The sequence below is a fragment of the Bos taurus genome, chromosome 19 (genome assembly GCF_002263795.3).
Source record: "Bos taurus isolate L1 Dominette 01449 registration number 42190680 breed Hereford chromosome 19, ARS-UCD2.0, whole genome shotgun sequence".
In the NCBI taxonomy this organism is placed as follows: domain Eukaryota; kingdom Metazoa; phylum Chordata; class Mammalia; order Artiodactyla; family Bovidae; genus Bos; species Bos taurus.
The window spans coordinates 50,036,552-50,057,956 of record NC_037346.1 but is presented as its reverse complement, the minus strand read 5'-3'; the positions used below and the strand labels follow the sequence as shown (position 1 = coordinate 50,057,956).

General features: G+C 46.1%; 1 protein-coding gene across 1 annotated transcript in view; it reads left to right on the top strand.

Moving 5' to 3' along the window:
- Window positions 1-21,405, top strand: part of FOXK2 (forkhead box K2) — a 52,342-nt gene that overhangs the window by 21,600 nt on the left and 9,337 nt on the right. Inside the window, exons 2-8 of the mRNA XM_024980968.2 lie at window positions 3,766-3,960; window positions 6,555-6,702; window positions 9,225-9,371; window positions 14,294-14,487; window positions 15,256-15,431; window positions 16,520-16,816; window positions 17,031-17,240. Of these exons, the coding sequence (XP_024836736.1) occupies window positions 3,766-3,960; window positions 6,555-6,702; window positions 9,225-9,371; window positions 14,294-14,487; window positions 15,256-15,431; window positions 16,520-16,816; window positions 17,031-17,240 (1,367 nt within the window). The remainder of the gene's footprint in view (window positions 1-3,765; window positions 3,961-6,554; window positions 6,703-9,224; window positions 9,372-14,293; window positions 14,488-15,255; window positions 15,432-16,519; window positions 16,817-17,030; window positions 17,241-21,405) is intronic.

Genomic DNA, 21,405 nt, shown 5'->3' with positions numbered 1-21,405 from the left:
TGCCCAGACGTAAACAACCTCTGGTGGTGGTATGGGGCAGATAGAGTGCTGATACTCACCTTGTTTTGTCTCTTGTTTTAATGTGTTGCTGCTCTTTTTCCTTTTGTGACACAGTTAATTAAAATTATCCCATTGTTTTTTATTTCTGACTTAGAAAAGTCAAGCAGTGGCTTTTTGCATCCCCTAAAGGGAAACAAGAATGTCTTTACTAACTGAACCCCAAAGAGAACTCAAAAAACATTTTGAAGTACTTGGTTTTGAATGTAACAAACATAGAAAAATCAGTTACAGTTATAACCTGGGTACCCATAGTAATCACAATCCTGGTAAAGAAATAGGCCTTTGTTAACTCAAAATGGACTGTGAACCTCCTGACGTTATCAACATTTTATCAATCTCTGTATCCATCTACAGATAGCTTTTTAAAAAGAATTTTTAAGAAATTCTCTTTATTGAAGTATACTGCATGTACAGAAAAGTGTGTGCTTCATACGTGTATAGTATATCTCAGTGAATTTTCACTAATAGGAACTCACTCATGTAATCAGAACCCACATTAAAAAACAGAAAGTTACCAGACTACCTGGGTAACTTTTAATTGTGATTCATGGCTTATACACATATGAGAAGTAGTTCACGTTTCAGTTCAGTTCAGTCGCTCAGTCGTGTCCGACTCTTTGCAACCCCATGAATCGCAGCACGCCGGGCCTCCCTGTCCATCACCAACTCCCGGAGTTCACTCAGACTCACATCCATCGAGTTGGTGATGCCATCCAGCCATCTCATCCTCTGTCGTCTCCTTCTCCTCCTGCCCCCAGTCCCTCCCAGCATCAGAGTCTTTTCCATTGAGTCAACTCTTCGCATGAGGTGGCCAAAGTACTGGAGTTTCAGCTTTAGCATCATTCCTTCCAAAGAACACCCAGGACTGATCTCCTTTGGAATGGACTGGTTGGATCTCCTTGCAGTCCAAGGGACTCTCAGGAGTCTTCTCCAACAGCACAGGTCAAAAGCATCAATTCTTCAGCACTCAGCTTTCTTCACAGTCCAACTCTCACATCCATACATGACCACTGGAAAAACCATAGCCTTGACTAGATGGACCTTTGTTGGCAAAGTAATGTCTCTGCTTTTGAATATGCTATCTAGGTTGGACATAACTTTCCTTCCAAGGAGTAAGCGTCTTTTAATTTCATGGCTGCAATCACCATCTGCAGTGATTTGGGAGCCCAAAAAAATAAAGTCTAACACTGTTTCCACTGTTTCCCCATCTATTTCCCATGAAGTTATGGGACCAGATGCCATGATCTCAGTTTTCTGAATGTTGAGCTTTAAGCCAACTTTTTCACTCTCCTCTTTCACTTTCATCAAGAGGCTTTTGAGTTCCTCTTCACTTTCTGCCATAAGGGTGGTGTCATCTGCATATCTGAGGTTATTGATATTTCTCCCGGCAATCTTGATTCCAGCTTGTGTTTCTTCCCGTCCAGCGTTTCTCATGATGTACTCTACATAGAAGTTAAATAAGCAGGGTGACAATATACAGCCTTGACGTACTCCTTTTCCTATTTGGAGCCAGTTTGTTGTTCCATGTCCAGTTCTAATGTTGCTTCCTGACCTGCATATAGGTTTCTCAAGAGGCAGGTCAGGTGATCCGGTATTCCCATCACTTTCAGAATTTCCCACAGTTTATTGTGATCCACACAGTCAAAGGCTTTGGCATAGTCAATAAAGCAGAAATAGATGTTATAAACAACAATACCATTTTCACCTGTCAGGGGTTGGGGTTGGGCAGCGTCCACTGATGGCTAGGACACTCCCACATGCTGTTCGTCAGAGGTTGTCGGCAGATGGCCTGATGGTACTTGGTGTCGCTTTAGATGCCCTGTGTGTCCTTGGAGCCTGACGTTTACAGATGATGCCCATGCTGAGGAGATCATTGTTGTCTTTAATTGGGGACTTTGGGAATAGGATACAAAGGAAGGAAGTCCTCCGTGTGATGGTGCTTGCCCTGAAGGCAGCACTCAGTCCATCTGTGCAGCAGACCCCATGGGTGGTGACACTGAGGGAACGCACACGCCGAGGACCAGCGTGAAGTGTGTGGTCCCATCTTATGAAAAGCAGAAATGAACCCCTGGGGACATGGAGGTGCCCAGTCCCGTTCTCACATTCCTGTGCTGGAATTACACACAGGGCTGTGTTGCTTCCACGGCGTGTGGAGGACAGGCGGGTGCATGTGCTGCTCCACTGGTCCGGGCTGGGCCTCTGTGAGTTCCTGGGTGACAGTGAAACAAGCAGCACAGTGGATGGTGAATGTCCAACTGTAGGAAAAGCAAGTACTGACATCTTACCGTAAGGCTGAAGGTAGTTTGGTTTTTTGGTAAACATTTGAATGTGAGAAGTATCTGACTTAATCCTCATGGCGCTCGCGGAGGGAGATGCTGTCATCTGTTCTGTGGATGAGGAAACAAGCATAGCCAGGTAACTGCTCTGCGGGATCGGAAGCCCTTGTGCTGGTGAAAATGCTTGTTCTAACAGCGGGCCTTCTTGGTGAGCAGGGACCATCGCCTGAGGGTGGGGCTCAGGAGCTGCATAGGGGAGGAGAGGGAGGACGCTGCCTCACTCTCATCACTGTTACGTGTGTTGTATTACAAGTTAAGGCCAATGAGAGTCTTAATGCCCTTCTTTTCTAGGCCTGGAGTTGATTATTCGAATCTCATGTTAGCATCAAAGAAGCAGTTGTGGGCTTACCATTTGTTCATTTACTCATGTGATTTGCTTATTTTAATTACATTTCTAAATGTATAAAATGGGGCACTTTTTCACTAATTCAGCAAGTGTGTACTGAGGCCCTTCTCTGCTTTTGTCAAGGTCTCTTCTGGTCTCTGAATTATAGCAGGGAGCCCTGCAGGCAAAGACTTTGTTCCAGTGGAGCTTGTGTCCTACTGGGTGGCAACAAGCAGAAATGGGGTAACATCGAGTCATGTGGCCAGAGTGAAATGAACAAGGCAGCAAGGGGAGGGTGCAGGGCGATCAGGAGACCCTTGGATAGGTGACTGAGGGGTCGAAGGGGGTCCCTGGGTAGTGAACGAGGGGAAGAGCAGACGAGCTTGCGATGTGGGGTGGGGTCCCTGGAGCACCTGTGGGACCTCATGTGAGGCGGACCTCGAGAGAGAAAGGGCTGTGCCTAAGTGCAGGAGAATCAGAGGCTGGCTTTTTTCTGTCTTTGAACACCACATGCAGATCTTGGCTGCAGACAGACCAGGGTGGGAACCTAAGAGAAGGGCTGGGCAGGAGATGCCCTCGGAGGTCGGCAGCAGGTGAAAGATGGACCTGGGGCTCCTCCTTCTCATGATGGGGCCATCCATGCCCTGTGGGTGAGCAGCATTCCTGCCTGGCCTTCCCCACTCCGTGCCTAGGGCTTGTCTCCCGATCCTGAGCCTGTCTCATACCCTGCCTGGTGCAGATTAAGTGGTATTTGAGTCTTTTTTGAATCTGCTCTACCATTTTTTCCCCTGTTGGGCTGGTCTAAGTGAGGTTTTTGCTTACTAGTGTTTTTAAGTCATGAGACGATGTCTCCTTGTGGCGTCAACGCATTAAGCAACTTGTAACACTTGAGGTGAGGTTGAAATGGGCTTCTCGCTGACTCTTGAACACAAGTCAAGGCTCCAGTATGTTTGGGGACACGTGGGCTCTGTCCCCTGCTGTGGGTTGGGCATCTTGCCCCGCCACTTGGCAGACAGGTGCTGACAGTTGGCTTTTCTTTTTTAGGTGCACGTTCAGGTTCCCGAGCACAAACATCAAGATCACGTTCACTGCCCTGTCCAGCGAGAAGAGGGAGAAACAGGAGGCGCCCGAGTCCCCGGTGAAGCCTGTGCAGGCTCACATCTCACCGCTGACCATCAACATTCCAGACACCATGGCCCACCTCATCAGCCCCCTCCCCTCCCCCACAGGAACCATCAGGTATACAGCAGCTTCCATAGGGGATGGGGGGCCCCGTAGCATCAGGGTGTGTGTGTGGGCATAACACTGTCCAAGTTTCAGTCCTTGCCTCTGGCTCTGGGATATTCAGAAGCTGTAGTGCATCACAGTAGTGGACAGCAGTGCATAGTGACCATGCCTTCGTTCCCAGGCGCTGACCTGCATGGAGAGAGAGATGTTGAGGGCACTTAAAACATCGTTCAGTTTCTGAACACTACTTACTCTCGGTTTCTTGCGTGTGAAACACAGTTCCCAAATGTTCCTGCTTTTCACTTGTGGATTCTTTGATTTGAGTGTAAGTTTAGGGATAGGTGATTTGTGGTATTAGTCTAAAAGTGTGAGTCATGTTTTCAATTGCATTTTGGTTTGATACCAAGAGTATCTTGGTTTGCTACAACTTAATGTAAATTCTGAACACTTATAGTTTGGTTTTCTGAGTTTGACCTCAGTAAGGTGATAAACTTGTGTTTGTCCTAATGTTCCAAGAGTGTCGGGAAGTAGAGAATGGTGCCTTCTGGGCCTACTCTTCACCACGGAATCCAGTGCAAGATGGTTACATTGTGCTGAGCTTTCAGGGGGTAGTAGCTGAGGAATCACCCAGGACCTGCAGATGAGACCCTGGGATAAGGCTCAGATGGTCAGTCTTCTGTTCGGTAGAAGAGTGAAGTATGTATTCAGGCATCTTCTTCAATGTGAGTAGTGTTAGACTTAGGTGCAGATGACCACACTTGATTCTCTTGCGAGCCTAGCTCCTGCTGTCCACAGGGCCTGGCTGGGAGGCAGAGAAGACATCGTTTGCCTTGTCCACTGTGGCTGACCCCACATGTAGCTGAGTGGGGAGGGTACAGAGGGAACGCTGCAGCTCTGGGTTGTAGCTTTCAGTCCAACACTTCTGTTTCTTTTCTTAAAAACCAGCATGGACAGAAAGGTATCCCTCTGGAAAGGCCTCTGGGGGGAGTGTCAGGTAGACTGGCTGCTTGGCTCCGTGTGAGCACAGCTGCTGTTGGTCGGGCCCCTTCTCTGCCCCCTGCCATGGCCGCTCTGCTGAGGATGCTGCCTCTGTCTCGCCCACTTGGTTGAATTTGTCTCTGTGTGACTAGATGGGTCAGGTAGTAAGTGTGGCAGTGAGTAGGCAAATAATAGCAGCTACGTGGCCAGATTTTTATTCAGCATTGCATGAAAAATGTGCAGAATTCACGGAGGAAGAGGAGAACACCCCTGTGTGCCACATGGGACAGCGGCCCACAGTGGAAGCAGCAGCCTTGAGGTCAGGCCACTGACACACTGCCCGTAGGCGCTCAAGCAACCGGAGGTTGTTGGAAACCTCAGCTCCTGACCCAACCGCTCCTCACCTCCTGGCCTGTCTTCATCGTGTATTCCTTGCTCATCTTCACCCCACGGCCCTCCACCAGCGTTGAGCAGCACAGCGTCTCTGCTTCTGGGGAAACCCACCACCAGCCAGCCAGGGGGACAAGTCACCTGCCCCACGCTGACCCTTCTGAAATGTTAGCTAGTTTTAAAATCATAGAGCGAGAGTTCCGTGCTCGTGGTTCTGCCATCTGTCTGGTTCCTCACTCCAGTGCTTTGAGTTGTTGCTGGCGCGCAGTAAGCTCTTGTCTCGAGGGTGAGCGCATACACTGACGGTGCGTGCTCTTGGAAGAGGCCAGGAGTGCTTCAGAGGCACCACGTAGTAGTGTGCTGCTCCCCCTTCTGGCCCGTTCCTTTCCAGTTGAGGTTTCAGAGGTAACTACTGTTTCTTAAGTATTTTTTCCAGAAATTTCTTAAACATTTTCAATACTTATTTTTTATCCAAAATACAAATGAGAGCTAAACATATATACTGTTCTATAACTTACTGGATTTTTAAAACAATCTTTTCTTGGCATCCTTCCATTTCAGTAGCTTGTTCTGTCTGTAAAGTATAATAATACTGTACAGAAAAGGGAGCATAAATTAAATACGTAACTTGGTGAATTTACAAATGAAATGTCTTCTAATCAGCAAAGATCAAAAATCAAAACATTCTCAGTGTCATGGGCCAGCCCTACCTCATGAAAAAAAAAAAAAAGTGCATATTAAAAAGCAGGTTTCTGTTTCTGATTTCTGTATGTTTCCTGTGAGCCCCGCACAGCCTGCCTGCGTGTGTATCTGTGTCCACCGCCTCCTTCCCTCTTTGTGTCCTGTCTTCAGCCTGGCTGCTGTTCCCTTCTCTCCAAATTTCCCTTGACCTTTCGGAAGCCATTGTCCTTCGCTGCTGCCTGTCCTCAGCTCCTTGGTGGAGGGGGACGAGCAGAGTGGTGCTCTTTGCTCCTCTTCCAGGCTGAGCCCGAGAGCCATCATGTATGGCTCTGTGTCCTTGGTAAGTTCCTAAGATGATATGTATGGAAGCAAATACCTGATTTCTTAGAGTGATCTTAAATTTCACAAAGATTAATGAGTCCATTTTTCCAGTGAAAATACTGAAGTTCTCTTACTTTTAAATTTTGTTTTCCTTGAAATAAGAGCCAGTTACCGAAATACGATGTGAGGTATGTTCTATAATAGACTGATAGTAACAACCTTTTTTTTGTTCACAGTGCTGCGAACTCCTGTCCTTCTAGCCCCCGGGGAGCAGGGTCTTCAGGGTACAAAATGGGCCGTGTGATACCATCTGACCTCAATTTAATGGCCGACAGCTCACAGCCGGAAAACGAGAAGGAAGCTTCAGGTGGAGATAGCCCAAAGGTAAATAAATGTTTCATAGCTTTGAAACAGAACCCAGGGCCTGTTGGGCAGCAGCTATCTTCACCTGCATGTCAAGGAACACCCGCCCAGGGCCTTTTGAGAAGTGCCCATCTGCGTGGGTGCGGGTGATTGCTGAGTGTGTTCTCGGTGCTGGGCTCTCAGAGATGCACTCTTTTGATCATTCAGCCCTGGGCCGTCCTCAGTGGCAGCCGTGGGCCCAGGTGCTAAGAGTTTGAACCCTTGGTCCTCATGGGGCCCAGTGCCTGGTGTCCTGGGAGATGGTGCTTGGCGTTCAGTAGTGCTGTCCTAACGCTGCAGGTTGCGCATGTGCACGTCTGAACGTGTGTGCACACATGTACACGAACACACACCTTGGGGAGGACACGGCAGTCCCTTTTGGATGATGATTATTGGATGACTTACGGTAGGACCCTGCCTATTTTTATTCTTTGCCCCAGTAATGCCCCTTCTAGGACTTCATTTAAGGGAAATGGACAGAAATCTCAAACTAAAGTTCAGACAAAACAGAAAATTGGAAACAACCTAAATGCCCCTAAATGAAGGAAGGTTGATTAAGTAAGGGGATCTCATATGATACAGTTACTGATATAAAAGTGCTCTTGATAGAATGCTAAGTGAAAAAAGAGAGGAAAACCAGACATAGTGTTACTTTAAGTCTGCATTTATATAAAATGGGGTCTATTCGTGTAGTAGGACAGGTCACACCCGTGGGAATGGGTATGTCGTGGCTGTGAGCCATCTGTCCACGGCAGCCAGGAGCCTCTTGCACACGGTACTGGGCAGGCGCAGACACAGGGGCACTCTGTAAGATTCCATTCTTGTCCATTTCCCTGTTTAAAACCAGGCAAAACTAAGTTGTATTGTTTTCAGATACATTCTTAGATGGTAAAACTTAAGTCACAGCTGGGTTCTGATTAGTACAGAATGTCAGGAAAAGTGGTGGCCTTCTGGGAGGTTGAAACGGCGGGGAGCAGGGCATGAGGAAGCTTCTGGGATGTGGGCTGTGTTCTCTCTTTACCTAGCATTGGTTGTACTGTTGGTCACTTTAGAAAAATTTGTTTTTGGCTGATACGGATATATTGTAGGCTTTCCTGCCTATTACAATTTTTTTTTTTTTTTAATGGAAATGTGTAGAAGAAAGATAAAAAAAGAAACCCACACATCAGCATAAGCACAGTGAGGAAGGCTTTATGCTCTTGCCTGGTAGGACTCCGACTCAGTCACTCCACCATCCCTGTCCTGTAACTCAGGGTGAGCTCATTCAGAGGACAGACAGGGCAGTGGCTGACCCAAGTGCTCAGGAAATGTCAGCTATTTGAAAGTGAGGTGCTGGGTGATTCATTCTCTTTGTTCAGAGAATATCCTCCACCAGCTGTCAGGACTGAGCTTAGCCTGTGCCCGTGAAGCCTGCACCCCCTTCTTTGGCTCTTTGCCTTCCTTCCTTGCCCGTGCTGCAGTCCTGCCTGTCTGCCTTTATTGTGTTTATCTCTAAACAATATCTAAATTGTTCATTTCTTAACCTCATGTAATATGTATAACCTCATATAATACATCTTGAATGTATTGTTTTGCAGTTTACTATTTGCATTCAACGTTATGCTTTGTTGATATGTGTAGTTCACAGCCAGAGAGAGGTACACCCTCTCCCCAGTGGGCTTGTGCATGTGTATGTGGTTCGGAGTCGTCCCAATGGCAAAGAGCCCTGGTGTGTCTAAGTACGCTGGGACCAGGAGTGCCAGCATCCTGCGCTGTGCATGGCAGCCCTGCACACCTGAGCAGTGCTGCCCGGATGCCTTGGACCCCGGTGTAGGAACCCCGAGTCTGGCTCCTGGTACTCTTGTCTGCTTGGGTTTTCTTACAAGAGGCGCTCCTTGATGGACTTCTGGCAATTCTGAGTGGACATCACTCTCCTGCTTTGGTGTTCACCGCTCTTGCCCCATCTCCTTGTGTGCATGAGAACCCCCACCAGGGCCTGGGAGATATGCCAGCTCATTCCACCCCTTGCCACCACTGGCCTGGCCCAACTCTTCACCTGACCATGAGATCAACATGATGAGCCTATGGCATGGATCAGCATGCATGCTCTGGACTCTACTGAGGTCCAGAAGTTCTACTGAGTTTTTCTCATTTTCTTATTCTTTTTGTTTTTGCCCTTTGGACTTTTTCTTTACGGGGTTTTAATGTTCTTTTTTATACTGTTCTACATGTCTTCATTTGTTTCCTCCAAATTTTCCAAATGCTTTCCCATCATATTATATCCTCCACCACCACCACCACCCCACCCCACACACACACAGCCAAACCCAGTCCCTGGGCAGTGACAATACAGAGTCCTAGCCACTGGACAGCCAGGGAATTCTCCCCATCATATATTACTTTTATAGGAAGGACGACAAGTATTATCATAGAAATGCTTAAAAATGTCAAGAATCCTGAACTTCAGTAAGTTTAGAAAAAATTTTGATTACTTCAGTACTTTTTTTTTTTTAACTTTAATACAGGATGATTCAAAGCCACCTTATTCCTATGCACAATTAATCGTACAAGCGATTACAATGGCTCCTGATAAACAGCTCACCCTAAATGGAATTTATACGCACATCACAAAAAACTATCCCTACTACAGGACTGCGGACAAGGGCTGGCAGGTAAATCCTTTTCAGTTTGTTATTAAATGTTTCTGTTACATGTCTTGTATATGCTGGTTGACAGCTGAGAGGGGCATGGAGTGGCTGTGTATATAGCTGGGGCGTAGGTAACATGAGATGAGTGAGGGTCTCTGGTGCTGAGGGAGCAGGAGTGTCAAGGCCTGCTGTGGCCACGCTCTTTCTGACCTTCTTAGCACATGGTAGAAGGAATAGTGGCTCTGAGGAAACCTCAGCCCTGTTGCTTGCCGTCATGGTCTTCACGGATGGGAAAGGCATGGGTCGTTTGAGATGTTTCTCTTGGACCAGTGAGGGAGGGAGAGTTAGAAATCCTGCCTATCCTTTACTTTGGTGGTCTTCTGTCTTCCTCATTGACTTCTGAAGACGTACATAGCTTTTTGAATTTTGCACAGAGATGGTTTTCAAACTGTTACTGAGGAGCCCTTTCTTCAAAAGATGCCTCCTCCAGGTAGCCAGTGCACAGAACATGAACACAGTGCTCCTGAGCTGGGGCGCCTGCCTGCTGGTTGACTTGCACTCACAGCCTATTCCTAGGCTGTCTGTGAATCTGGGTCTCCTCAGAGGACATTTGGAAGTCGGTGCATAGTATTTCCATTGTTTAGCTTTTTAATTTAGTTTTTCAACCTCTGCATCATATATGTTTTTCCTCCTTGTGTGTGTGCGTGTGTAGACATTTACTAGGCAGTTAGTAGAGCCTCACTAATTCAGACAGTATAAGAAAGGGTAAGTTTGAAGTGTTGAACAGTAAAAGCATATCAAAAGAGAGAAGAAATATACATTTAAAAATTTTGAATTCGTTAAGTAATCAGGAATGGCCACAGAATTCCTTCAAGTCTTAATGAGTACATTATTCTTTGACAAGTACATCTGTTGAACCATAACCACAATCAAGTAATATGGCCAAGGGGTTGGGGGGTGAGCCATTTTCTGTTTAATGGAGGGTAAAGACTTTTTTCTTCTATCTGCAGATCTATAAACATGTTATGATAAAAATCCTGACTATTTTCCTTTGTAGAGGGTCTTTGGTCTGTAAAGGCTACTCCCCTGGGCTGGAGCATCTGTGTCCTGCCCGCCTTCCTGTTCACAGCCGGGTGGCATTTCCTAGTTGGCCATGAAGGAAATGCTGGCTCGGGAAAAACACTTGCATATTCAGCTACCTGGCAGGTCCCTTAAGATGATGTACAGTAAGTCCCAGCAGTATTTACTACCATATTTTAATCTGCAACAATGAGGTTGTGCTTCTAAGAAAATGTTAAAGGAAGCAGAGGCAGACAATAGTCTGTGTCCATGGAACACAGCTTCCTGTGCACGGGCAGGTGAGGTCTCACATAGTGTCTTCAGTGAGTTCCACGCAGCTCACTGTGTGTAGAATTTTGATAATTTGAAATGTCAGTGAGCTGGGCTGTAATGGAAGTGTTTCTGAAAAACCTGGCCAGACTTTCAACATTCTGTTTCCCTCCTGGTTGTATTTCCTGTGCTTTGTAGCATCCATTTATGCGAGAACTGATACTGTGCATCACAAGGTTTTCTTGTTAAAGGCTGAAGGGCAACCTATTCCTGGCTTTAGTCTCCTGGGGAGTGAGTCAGGTCAGGAGGGGCTGTGGTCACAGAGAGGTGAGGCCCACGGAGGTGAACCCTAAGCACAGATTGCTGCTGGCTCCTAAATTGACTTCACAGCCTGCTTAGAACTGAGAGTTACAAACTGTCAGTAACACTTTTTATTGAAACATCTTCTTTTCTGCCCAGAAAAAGGTCATAAGGATGACTGTGCCTCTTGCCTGTGAAAGGCTGCTCCCGAGACACTGTGCACCTGCTCCGGTTGTTTCAGCGGGAAATGCCTTTTCCTGCTCCAGCCCTCTTTAGTTTATGGGCGTGCACGCAGGTTCCTGTCCTCAGCAGTCCTTGCTGTCCCCAGCAGGCCTGCTTGTGTCCTTTTCTGTCATTGGACTCAGCTGCTCATCCTGAGGGACTGCACTTGCAGTCTCTACACAGAAGGCTCATTCCTGTTCCCTCTCTCCTAGCTGAAAACAAAGGGAGTTTTGCAACCTTGTTTCATAAAAGACCCAGATCCTTTTTCTTATAAGGAAAAAAAAAAATCCAACTGTCAACCAAAACAACGCATTTTTCAATTGGGGGTTTGCAGACTGCATCCTGCCACCCCCAGTGGGTCAGAGGCGGCAGCAGTGCTGTGCTTCTTAGAGCTTGAATCCCTCCCTCTACCTCAGTTTCTAAGATGACGTGTGTGGACTCTTCCCACTATACCAATCCTGAGCACTTAATGGAAGCCCATGGCTCCTTTATGTATTTTGCAGTCTACCCATGGCAAAGCTTTTTGATTAATCTGGAGCAAATTTGACGGTAGAGCAGGATGGTCTGAATAATGCCACTAGCTGGGGAGATGGCATATTTATCTACTTTGGTTGCCTACTTATGCCAAAATGTTTTATTTTGTTATGACTTATAATTTTACCCTACCCAGAACAGAGGTGTTTGTTGTGCCTGAGAAGTTTGAGAATTCTGGTTCTCTTGGCCCCTCAAAGGATCAGAGCTGGTTTCCGAGAGTCGAGGGAGTGACTTGTGCTCACCTGCACCCTACACACTGGACTCTCCTTTAGAAAGTTCTTCCTGTAAATTTCTTTACAAGTTCTTACTACACAGAGTACACACTGGCAAGTGCTCAGTGCCGAGTGGGGCTAACAGACACAAACTGCGTCCTGGGCAGGAAGGCTCGAAGCCTCAGGGCAGGACAGCAGGCACAGGTGACCGGCCCTGTGCCCTTCCCTCCTCAGCTGGGTTCCGGGAAACAGTCTCTACTGGGGAGAATTTGGAGGAAAGAGTATGTGCAAAGTATTGCAGATCTTTTCTTCATATTTGAATTTAAATAATAGCCCACCTTTTCTCTGAATACTTCATAACAGTCTGAGTCACTGGAATCAAATTAGTGTGGTCTTAATTTGTGTAGCTTGATTTGATTAAATTACGAAGGCCTTTACTTACCTTAGAAATACAATTTCTGTGTATGTGTTAAATATTTCTTAATACCTCATCATATTTTCTAGAGTCTTGTTGGCTGGAGAATCACAGGTGACCATTAATTGGGCTCATTTGTCTGTGGGAACATTGTCAGAGTGGAGAATTTAGGCCCTCTTTTGATGGTGCAGACTGGGTTCAGAACAGAAAATAACAACTCCCTGACCTAAGAACTGACCATACAGCTTGTGGTGGTGTGAGGGGTAACAGCTGCTGTGTTGCTGACCTGGTCCTGACCTTTGTCAGTGAGTAGAAGCCCTAGCACCCCAACCCCTGAAGTAGTGTTTCCTGCCTTCAGATTCCCACTGTGCTAACTAACCTCCCTTTCTCCTCCTGACAACATGAATGTGAACCTGCTTCCCAGTCAGTGCAGTTCCCGCCTTCACATGGGGCTCAGCACCGCCCTGGTCACGTGTCACCCAGCAAGGTGGCTAGGCAGTCACTTCTGAGCTCCTGTCTGATTGCCGGCTTCCTGTGGTGCAGTCCAGAACTCCGGACCCTCAAATCCAGTTCACAGTGCAAGTGTCCTCCACTCATTTTCTGGGCTGGCTTTTCTCAGTCTTTTTTCTTAGGATCTGCCTTCTACTCCACACTCGAAAGGTCTGAGTGCAGACAGAGGATTGCCTTCTCTGTCTTGATGGGGACACCAATAATAGATTTGATTTTCTGGAGGGATTTGTCAGTAGGTCTTGGTTGATTATCAGCCAGACTCTGTAATAAAATATCATAGCAAGTATCTTTGTGATTATGGAAATATTCTGAATCTAATATAATACATCTCCTTATAAACAGTCTCACAAATCAGACACAGCCTGGCCTGTCCCTTCATCTTGCCAGTGAGATGACTGACGTCCATAGGTGTTGGTGGTTTGTTGTGGCCTGTGACTGGTGTGGTTCTTGAATAGTCCCTTAGATTGGTTGCAAAGTAGTATTTGACTTATTTGGATTTCTGAGCCACCTCTGGCAATTCAGAATTTTAGGTTATGGCTGGCAGTTCTCTTAGAAAGTTAATTGGAGAACTTAGAAATAACTTTTTAATAACCCAGAATTTTAGTTTGAGTTGAAATTTTAATAATTTATTAATTTTCAACTTAAACACTAATGTAAGTGCACAAAATGATCTGAATGCATGACTTCCATCCAGCTTTTCTTTGAGCTTTTGGAGGTCTCCAATTTGGGTGCAGCAGAGAGGTCTCCTCAAGTCATGTGTAAACTGTGAGCTGAGTTTTTTGTAATAGAAGAATGGACTTAGGAATTGAGAAAGTTTCTCCATGTGCTTCATGAGATATTTTGCAGATCAAAGTATATGGAAGTTCTTTGACTAGAAGATGGTGTCAATAATATTTCTCAAACTTTGGCTCATTTTTTTTCTCCTTTGCTGGTTTGCCGAATACCTTATAGCAGATTAATTCATTTTAAAAGCTGTGATGGATTGTATAAGTTAATTTTGTACTGATAAAAAAAAAATTTTTAAGGGATGGCTGTTCTCGACACTGTTCATCTCCAAAAGGAGAGAGGTCACAGTGATGGCCCTTGATTTCCTACCTGGTAAAAAGGTAGAAGCTGATGCTTTCCCATTGGAAGTAGCCTCTTTACGTGTGGTATAGATTTCTCTCCCCTTCTCCATGCCCCAGTTCCCTTCCTTGCCTGCCGGTGCCCACCCTGCCATGCTGTTGACAGTGCCCCATGTCCTCTGTAGAAGCTGCCTGGCAGCCTCTGAGTGGTCATGCCCACAGCTCCTCCTGCACTTCGGGGAGGGCCGGTTTCTTCCAGCACAGAGCTACAGGACCTTTTCAGGGCACTAAAACTGGGGCACACTTTTATTTCTCAGCAAAGAAATATATGAATTCTACGTATTTTTTTATGTTTCATAGAATTCAATTCGCCACAATCTCTCTCTGAATCGTTATTTCATCAAAGTACCACGTTCCCAGGAAGAACCAGGCAAAGGCTCATTCTGGAGGATAGATCCTGCCTCTGAAAGCAAATTAATAGAGCAGGCTTTTAGGAAAAGACGGCCTAGGGGCGTGCCTTGCTTTAGAACCCCTCTGGGACCGCTCTCGTCTAGGTAAGGAAAAAAGACAAACAAAAAGACCTCTCTTAATGGTCAGTGGATTTACCTTTGATGTATTGGTAAATTTTCCTTTTGAAAATGAAGGAATTACCAAATGCATTATGATTAAATGTTGGGCTGGGGATTTGGGGAAAAAAAGAAGTGTTGGATGCCTCTCATGTATTTTTGTTTCTAGTGCTAAAACAATTCAGATTATAAAGTTTTATTTAAATTGTATTCCTGTGTAGCATTGTTGCTTCATTGAATGGATATTGTCAATATGATGAGTTGGCAATATGACGATGCCATGTTGATAGTTTCTTCCTTTTCCTTGGCATGTGAGAAGCTCTTTAAAGCTACATCTTTGCTGTTTCATTTTTAGCTTCATTAATAGTTACTCTGCGTTTTTAAATGAGAAAATAATGACTATAATGTAAGCCTTGAGACCCAGCCAGCTCCACTTACAGGCTGCCGGCTCCTGCTGCCTGGCTGTGGGTGGGAGCTGCTTAGAAAGGCAGCCAGTCCTGCCCCACACTGCGTGGCCCATGCTGGGCGTGGAGCAGCAGCGTCCTGCACACGGTGGCTCTGTCCCAGCTGTGCCAGCCTTGCTGAGTGTCTGTCTCGGGTCACAGGCGTCACACAGAAAGTAAGACTTAACAACTGTAGTTGGTTGGCAGAAGACAAATGACACCCCTTTTTGCAATATACACTTACTAAAAACAACAGGGCAGCTTAATGAGTGCTTTATCGTAAAAATCCATTGTCTTCTTTTTGGTCGTACAGAAGTGCTCCAGCCTCTCCCAATCATGCTGGAGTGCTGTCTGCTCACTCCAGTGGTGCCCAGACCCCTGAGAGCCTGTCCAGGGAAGGTTCACCAGCCCCTCTGGAGCCCGAGCCTGGTGCCTCACAGCCCAAACTCGCTGTCATCCAGGAGGCGCGGTTTGCCCAGAGTGCGCCAGGTAAGATGTGCAGAGGGCAGGTGTGGTGGGAGAGGGATGGTCAGATGAGCGTGCGAGCCAGAGGCCTTGAGCCTTTGAACCTTGTGCCTGATAGGCTCTGAAAAGCTAACTGCACCGTGTTCTTTTTTTTTTTCCTAATCAGTTAACGTTCTTTTGTGACTTTTATGTGTAGGTACCTGAAGAATTTTAGAATTAACCTGTTTCTCAATTGTTTCATCATTCATAAGTCTATGAAAAAGAATTCCCTCAAAAAGAAATAACATAAATTAGACAAAGTAGACACTGTCAGGAAAGAAATGTCTATTTAGTAGGTAGGTGAATGTTTCCTAGTGTACATACAAAGTCATAATGTGGAATAAAAATGTGTGCCCTGGGGAATTAAAAAAAAGTAATGTGAAAATGTGTTCAAGGTAATTCTGTTATGTTCCTACTTGGTTGGCAAAATGTGCATTTTGATATTTTGGAGTTCCTGGCCATGCTGGCAACAACCCCTGCCAGCCCCCATCTGTAGTTCCTGCTGCTGGAGCCCAAATGCCCAAACCCGAAAGAGCAGAGGCCGGCAGAGCTGCTGGCGGACAGCTCTCTCCATGCTTCCTGCTTCTCCACGCCTGTCATAAGATGGAGACTTCGATACCAGGGAGCACGGCCCCCTCCTTCAGCCCTCGTTGGGCAGCTCCTTCCCGTATCCTGTGTTGATGTTTTCTTTTTCATGAGGAGAGAACTGCGGGAAGAAGTGTTGTAAGAAATCTGAACAGGGACATCCCTGGCGGTCCCGGGGTTAAGACTCCACACTTCCACTGCAGGGAGCATGGGTTTGATCACTGGTTGGGGAACTAAGATCCCTCGTGCCATAAGGTGTGGCCAAAAAAAAGAAAATCTGAACAAAGCAGAGATTGCATTTTTAGCAGTTAGATATACATTAACTATCCCCATTAAATATGTCATTTCTTTCATTGTGAACGACTGCATTATTACCAGATGAAAGGGGCCACCTCCTGTTTTCTTAAATCAGCCTGTAGGTTGCGACTAAGGGGTCAGTTAGTTGGTTCGGGATACCTGAGCCTCACCTCTGCTCCCGTCCTCGGCAGGTTCACCTCTGTCTAGTCAGCCTGTCTTAATCGCCGTGCAGCGACCACTGCCACCGACGATCAAGCCTGTCACCTACACTGTCGCCGCCCCTGTGACGACCTCGACTTCCCAGCAGCCCGTGGTGCAGACGGTTCACGTCGTCCACCAGATCCCAGCGGTGTCCGTCACCAGCGTGGCTGGACTGGCCCCAGCAAACACATACACCGTCGCAGGGCAGGCTGTGGTCACTCAGGCAGCTGTGCTGGCCCCCCCGAAGGCGGAGCCACAAGAGAATGGAGACCACAGAGAAGTAAAAGGTGAGCAGCAGCAGCAGTCACTTTGGGCAGTTTTTCAAGTTTTTAAAAACCTGCCAGCCTTGTTCACCTGAGCCTTGCTAACATGTTACGTAATGTTGTGCTAGAGCAGGGATGTTTGCCACCTGGTTTGCTTTACTTTAAATTAGTGAGAGTTCTGTAAGCTACCCAGTAATATTAGTTGATTTCAATTTTTTTCTCTTTTCTTTGAATTTAGTGAAAGTAGAACCTATTCCTGCGATTAGCCATGCCACAATAGGTGCTGCTGGCCGGATCATTCAGACGTCACAGACCACCCCTGTCCAGACGGTCACCATCGTGCAGCAGGCACCTCTAGGTCAGCACCAGCTTCCAATAAAAACTGTAACACAAAATGGGACTCACGTGGTGCCAATCCCCGCCGCTGTCCACGGCCAGGTGAACAATGGTAAGCAGTGTCCTCCGTGGGTAACTGGGTGCCAACAACGTGAGTGAAGGTCCTCTGCTTTCCTTTTATGAAGCGTGGTGTTCAAAGTTTTCATTCTATTACAGTCTCATTTTTATTTTTTCTGAAGAAATGTTTGCATTTCTAAACTATTGGAAACGGAATAGGAAGTAGCTGGGAAGTAGCTGTGGGAATTGGCTCCCATGTAATTCCCATTGGAGGCGCGATCTAAAGAGGAAAGCATTTCTAAGTACCTAGAGAGATGAAAACACTCCCGCCTTTCGTAGCCATCTAGGTGTGGCCTCGAAACAGCCTGGCAGCTGGATGGTGAACCCTAACTTCGTACTGCCCCCTGGGGGCATCCCAGCTGACTCCAGAGGCAGTGCCCTCCCCTGGCGCAGGGGCTGCTTGAGAGTATCTGAGGGCGGAAGACGGTCTGCTGTGCTCTTTGTTCTGAAGGCCTCAGGAGCCCTGTTGACATGGCTCCCCATGGATGTTCTGACATAGATGAGCTTAAGGGAGCTTGGCTTTTAAATCAGAAAACAGAGAACCTCCTTCCATCCAGCTCCACGGAGCAGTGTGAGGGGAGGAGTCCGGCTGCTGTCGAGTCAACTCAGGATGCGGGTCCTTGGAGCTGGCGTTCAGACATCTTACGGTGGGTTTTCACTCAGGTGTGTGCAGTGCGTGCTGTCCACAGCGTGGGCTGTTGCGATTCAGCTGCAGGACCTCAAGCAGTAGAATCAGAAGCTATTGGCTCAAACTAGCTCTCTGTGCCCAGAGATAGTTTCTCTGAAAGAGGGGGGCGTGGACAGAAGGCTTGATTGTGTTGACCTCTGAATCCTTACTGAGTGAGCTATTAAGAGATGGAGACCTAGGACACCTCATGTGATTCCACTTGCCCCTGCTCCTCCCTGAATTTAATAGAGATCTGTAGGCAGATCTCTATTGTAACATTACAGACAAGATCTGTAATGTTTTCTAGGGAGGATTAACCACTGAGAGTTTTTTGTTTTTAAATAATAGATAACATGCCACCTGTGGATAAATTGGGAAATTTGCAACCAGTTGCCCATTTAAAATGCTTTCTTCCTCAAGCCATGTGTCTCCTAAGTAAGAGTTGCTCAGGCCTCATTTTTCTTTGCTCTGTGAATTAACTTCGTTGTCACAGGTGGTTCAGATGTGGCAGACCTGGTGACCCTTGGCGTGGCTGGGAGCAGATGCTGTTGAGGTGGACGGTCCATTTCTGGTCTGAGCTGTTCCTCTCTGTTTTAAGTCATGAAGACATGGTGTGGGCCAGTGATTCCCAGACATCATGTGCCTTAGGATCACTCAAGGGCTCTGTCCCAGAGTCCCCAGTTGAGCATATCTGGCCTGGGGCTCAAGCATGTACATTTCTCATGTGTTCCAGACCTTCCAAGAAGCACTGCACGTCAGGAACCTTTTATGTCTACCTAAGGAGTTTAAAAAACGGAGTGCCCCTTTCACATATTTAAATTGGTATCTAAAATTTTTCTTCGTAAATTTAATAAGCAAGGAATTAAATTTTCCACTATTAAAAATACTGGTGTTTAATTTTTATTACTACTGTTTTTCACTGCATATTGCAGCTTGCAGGAGCTTGGTTCCCTGACCAGAGATTGAACCCTTTCCCTTAGCAGTGAAAGCACAAAGTTCTAACCACTGGACCACCAGGGAATTCCCATTACTGATGTTTTAAAATAACACATCATTCTTTTAAATGTGCTCCTGGCTCTGAATCCTGTCCTGATTTGATACCCACTTTCCCATGTGGCTCAGCTGGTAAAGAATCCACCTGCAATGTGGGAGACCTGGATTCGATCCCTGGGTTGGGAAGATCCCCTGGAGAAGGGAAAGGCTACCCACTGCAGTATTCCGGCTGGAGAGCTCTGTGGGCTGTATAGTCCACAGGGTCGCAGAGGTGGACACGACTGTGGAGAACTCTGTGGGCTGTATAGTCCGTGGGGTCGCAAGGAGGTGGACATGGCTGAGCGGCCTTCACTTCTCACTTCACCCACAGACCAGCACACGGATAGGCGGGCTCACGCATCCTCATGGCTAAGTCCCATGCCCCCACGGATTTCGTGCTAATGCCATATACTTATGATTGAATGTCATTTACTGAGTACGTCTTTTCTCTGCAACAGCAAGATGTAGAAACATTAAAGATTTAATTATCTGTGACTATAAGGATTCACTTACCAATTGTTGTAACTGAGGAATTGATCAAAACCAAAATTCGGTTCAGTTCAGTTGCTCAGTTGTGTCCAACTCTTTGCGACCCCATGGACTGCAGCATGCCACACCTCCCTGTCCATCACCAACTCCCAGAGTTCACTCAGACTCATGTCCATTGACTCGGTGATGCCATCCAACCATCTCATCCTCTACAGTCCCCTTCTCCCTCCGCCTCCAATCCTTCCCAGCATCAGGGTCTTTTCAAATGAGTCAGTTCTTTGCATCAGGTTGCCAAAGTATTGGAGTTTCGGCTTCAGCATCAGTCCTTCCAAAACCAAAATTTTAATTCTTTAAAAATTGTATTTGGGAGTTCCCTTGCAGTTTAGTGGCTGGAACTCTGAGCTTTCACTGCTGAGGGAGCAGGATCAGTCCCTGGTTGGGGAACTAAGATTCTGTAAGCCGCACGGCATGGTCAAATAAATCCATTTATTCATTCATTCATTTTTAGTGAAGATGCATTTCTCAATACATCTGGGCTTTAAAGAAAACCAAACAATTATTATACTGATGATTGCTGCTGGCAACAGGAAGCAAAGTGCTGGGTCAGCCCTCACAGACATTGTTCCTACTTAGAAGAAGGAAGGATAGAAGAAATGCTGAAACTCCTTCCAGTTTTAGTCATCTTTCAGCAAAAACTATTTTAAATTATCTGTTAGTGGCAAATTTTATTGGTTCTCCGTCAGTTTAGTCTCACTTGGTCCAGAAGAGTTTGCTACCTAGGCAGTAGTAATTGGGGTTCACAGTGCCAGTGTTTCCACTCTTCCTTTGTTTCAGGCTCCATCTTGACATTTTCATTCCCAGAACCAGCACAGTTGAGTGGCTTTAGAGAGAGGGGCTGTTAAGAAAGGGGAGGAGGGAGGAGGTGGCAGATCAGCTTTAGGAAGATTGTGTGGGCAAGTGGAGATGGTGGTTTTCCTGAAAACTGGTGTTGGGTGGATGCTGTGTGACCCAGCTGTGGCCTCTTTTTCTCTTGGAAATCACTCTTGAGAAAGGGAAGTAGTGCCTGTTACTAATGAATTTTGAAAACCAGAAGGTTTGATATTTTAACTTTTTATTGTGGGAAATGACAGACATTCTGGAAATCAGGTCATAGCCAACCTTGTTCATATTCCCCACCTGCCCTGTCTGCTCCCACCCAGATATGTCATTCCCTGTTTGAGCATGCATCTCTAATAAAAGATAAGAACTTTCTTTTAATACATAAGCACAATACCATTATTATAGTTTTAAAAATAAAATCTTTTCTCCTTAGGATTCAAATCATATGTACTTTTTAAAAATTGTGGTAAAATATACATGCAAAATTTACCATTTAAAAGTATGCAGTTCAGTGGCATTAAGTACATTGACAGTATTTTGAAGACATCACCTCTAACTAGTTGAAAAGCGTTTTCATCACCCCAAAAGGAAACCTCATACCTGTTAAGCAGTCACTCCTCACTCCCCACTTGCCTTCGTCCCTGGTGACCACTAATCTACTCTGTCTCTGGACTTACCTGTGCTGGGTGTTTCCTGTAAATGGAATCATAAGAACTGTGGCTTGTGTTAACTGGCCTCGCTGCTGTTTTGAGGTCCATGCATGCTGCAGTGTGGTCGGTACATCATTCCCAGCTGAATGTTTCCATTTTGTTTACTCATTCATCAGTTGGTGGGCATTTGGGTTGTTTCCACCTTCTGGCTATTTGGAATAATGCTATGGCATTCGTGTAAAGTATTGGTTTGAATCCTTGTTTTCATTTCTTTTGGGTATATACCTAGGAGTGAAATTGCTGAGTTATATGGTAAATCTGTGTTTACTTTATTGAGTAGCCATCAAACTGATTTCCACAACAGGCACAGCAATTTAACATTCCATCCTCAGTGATGTATAAGGGTTCTATTTTTCATTCTCACATGATGTTTTTCCTTTTAT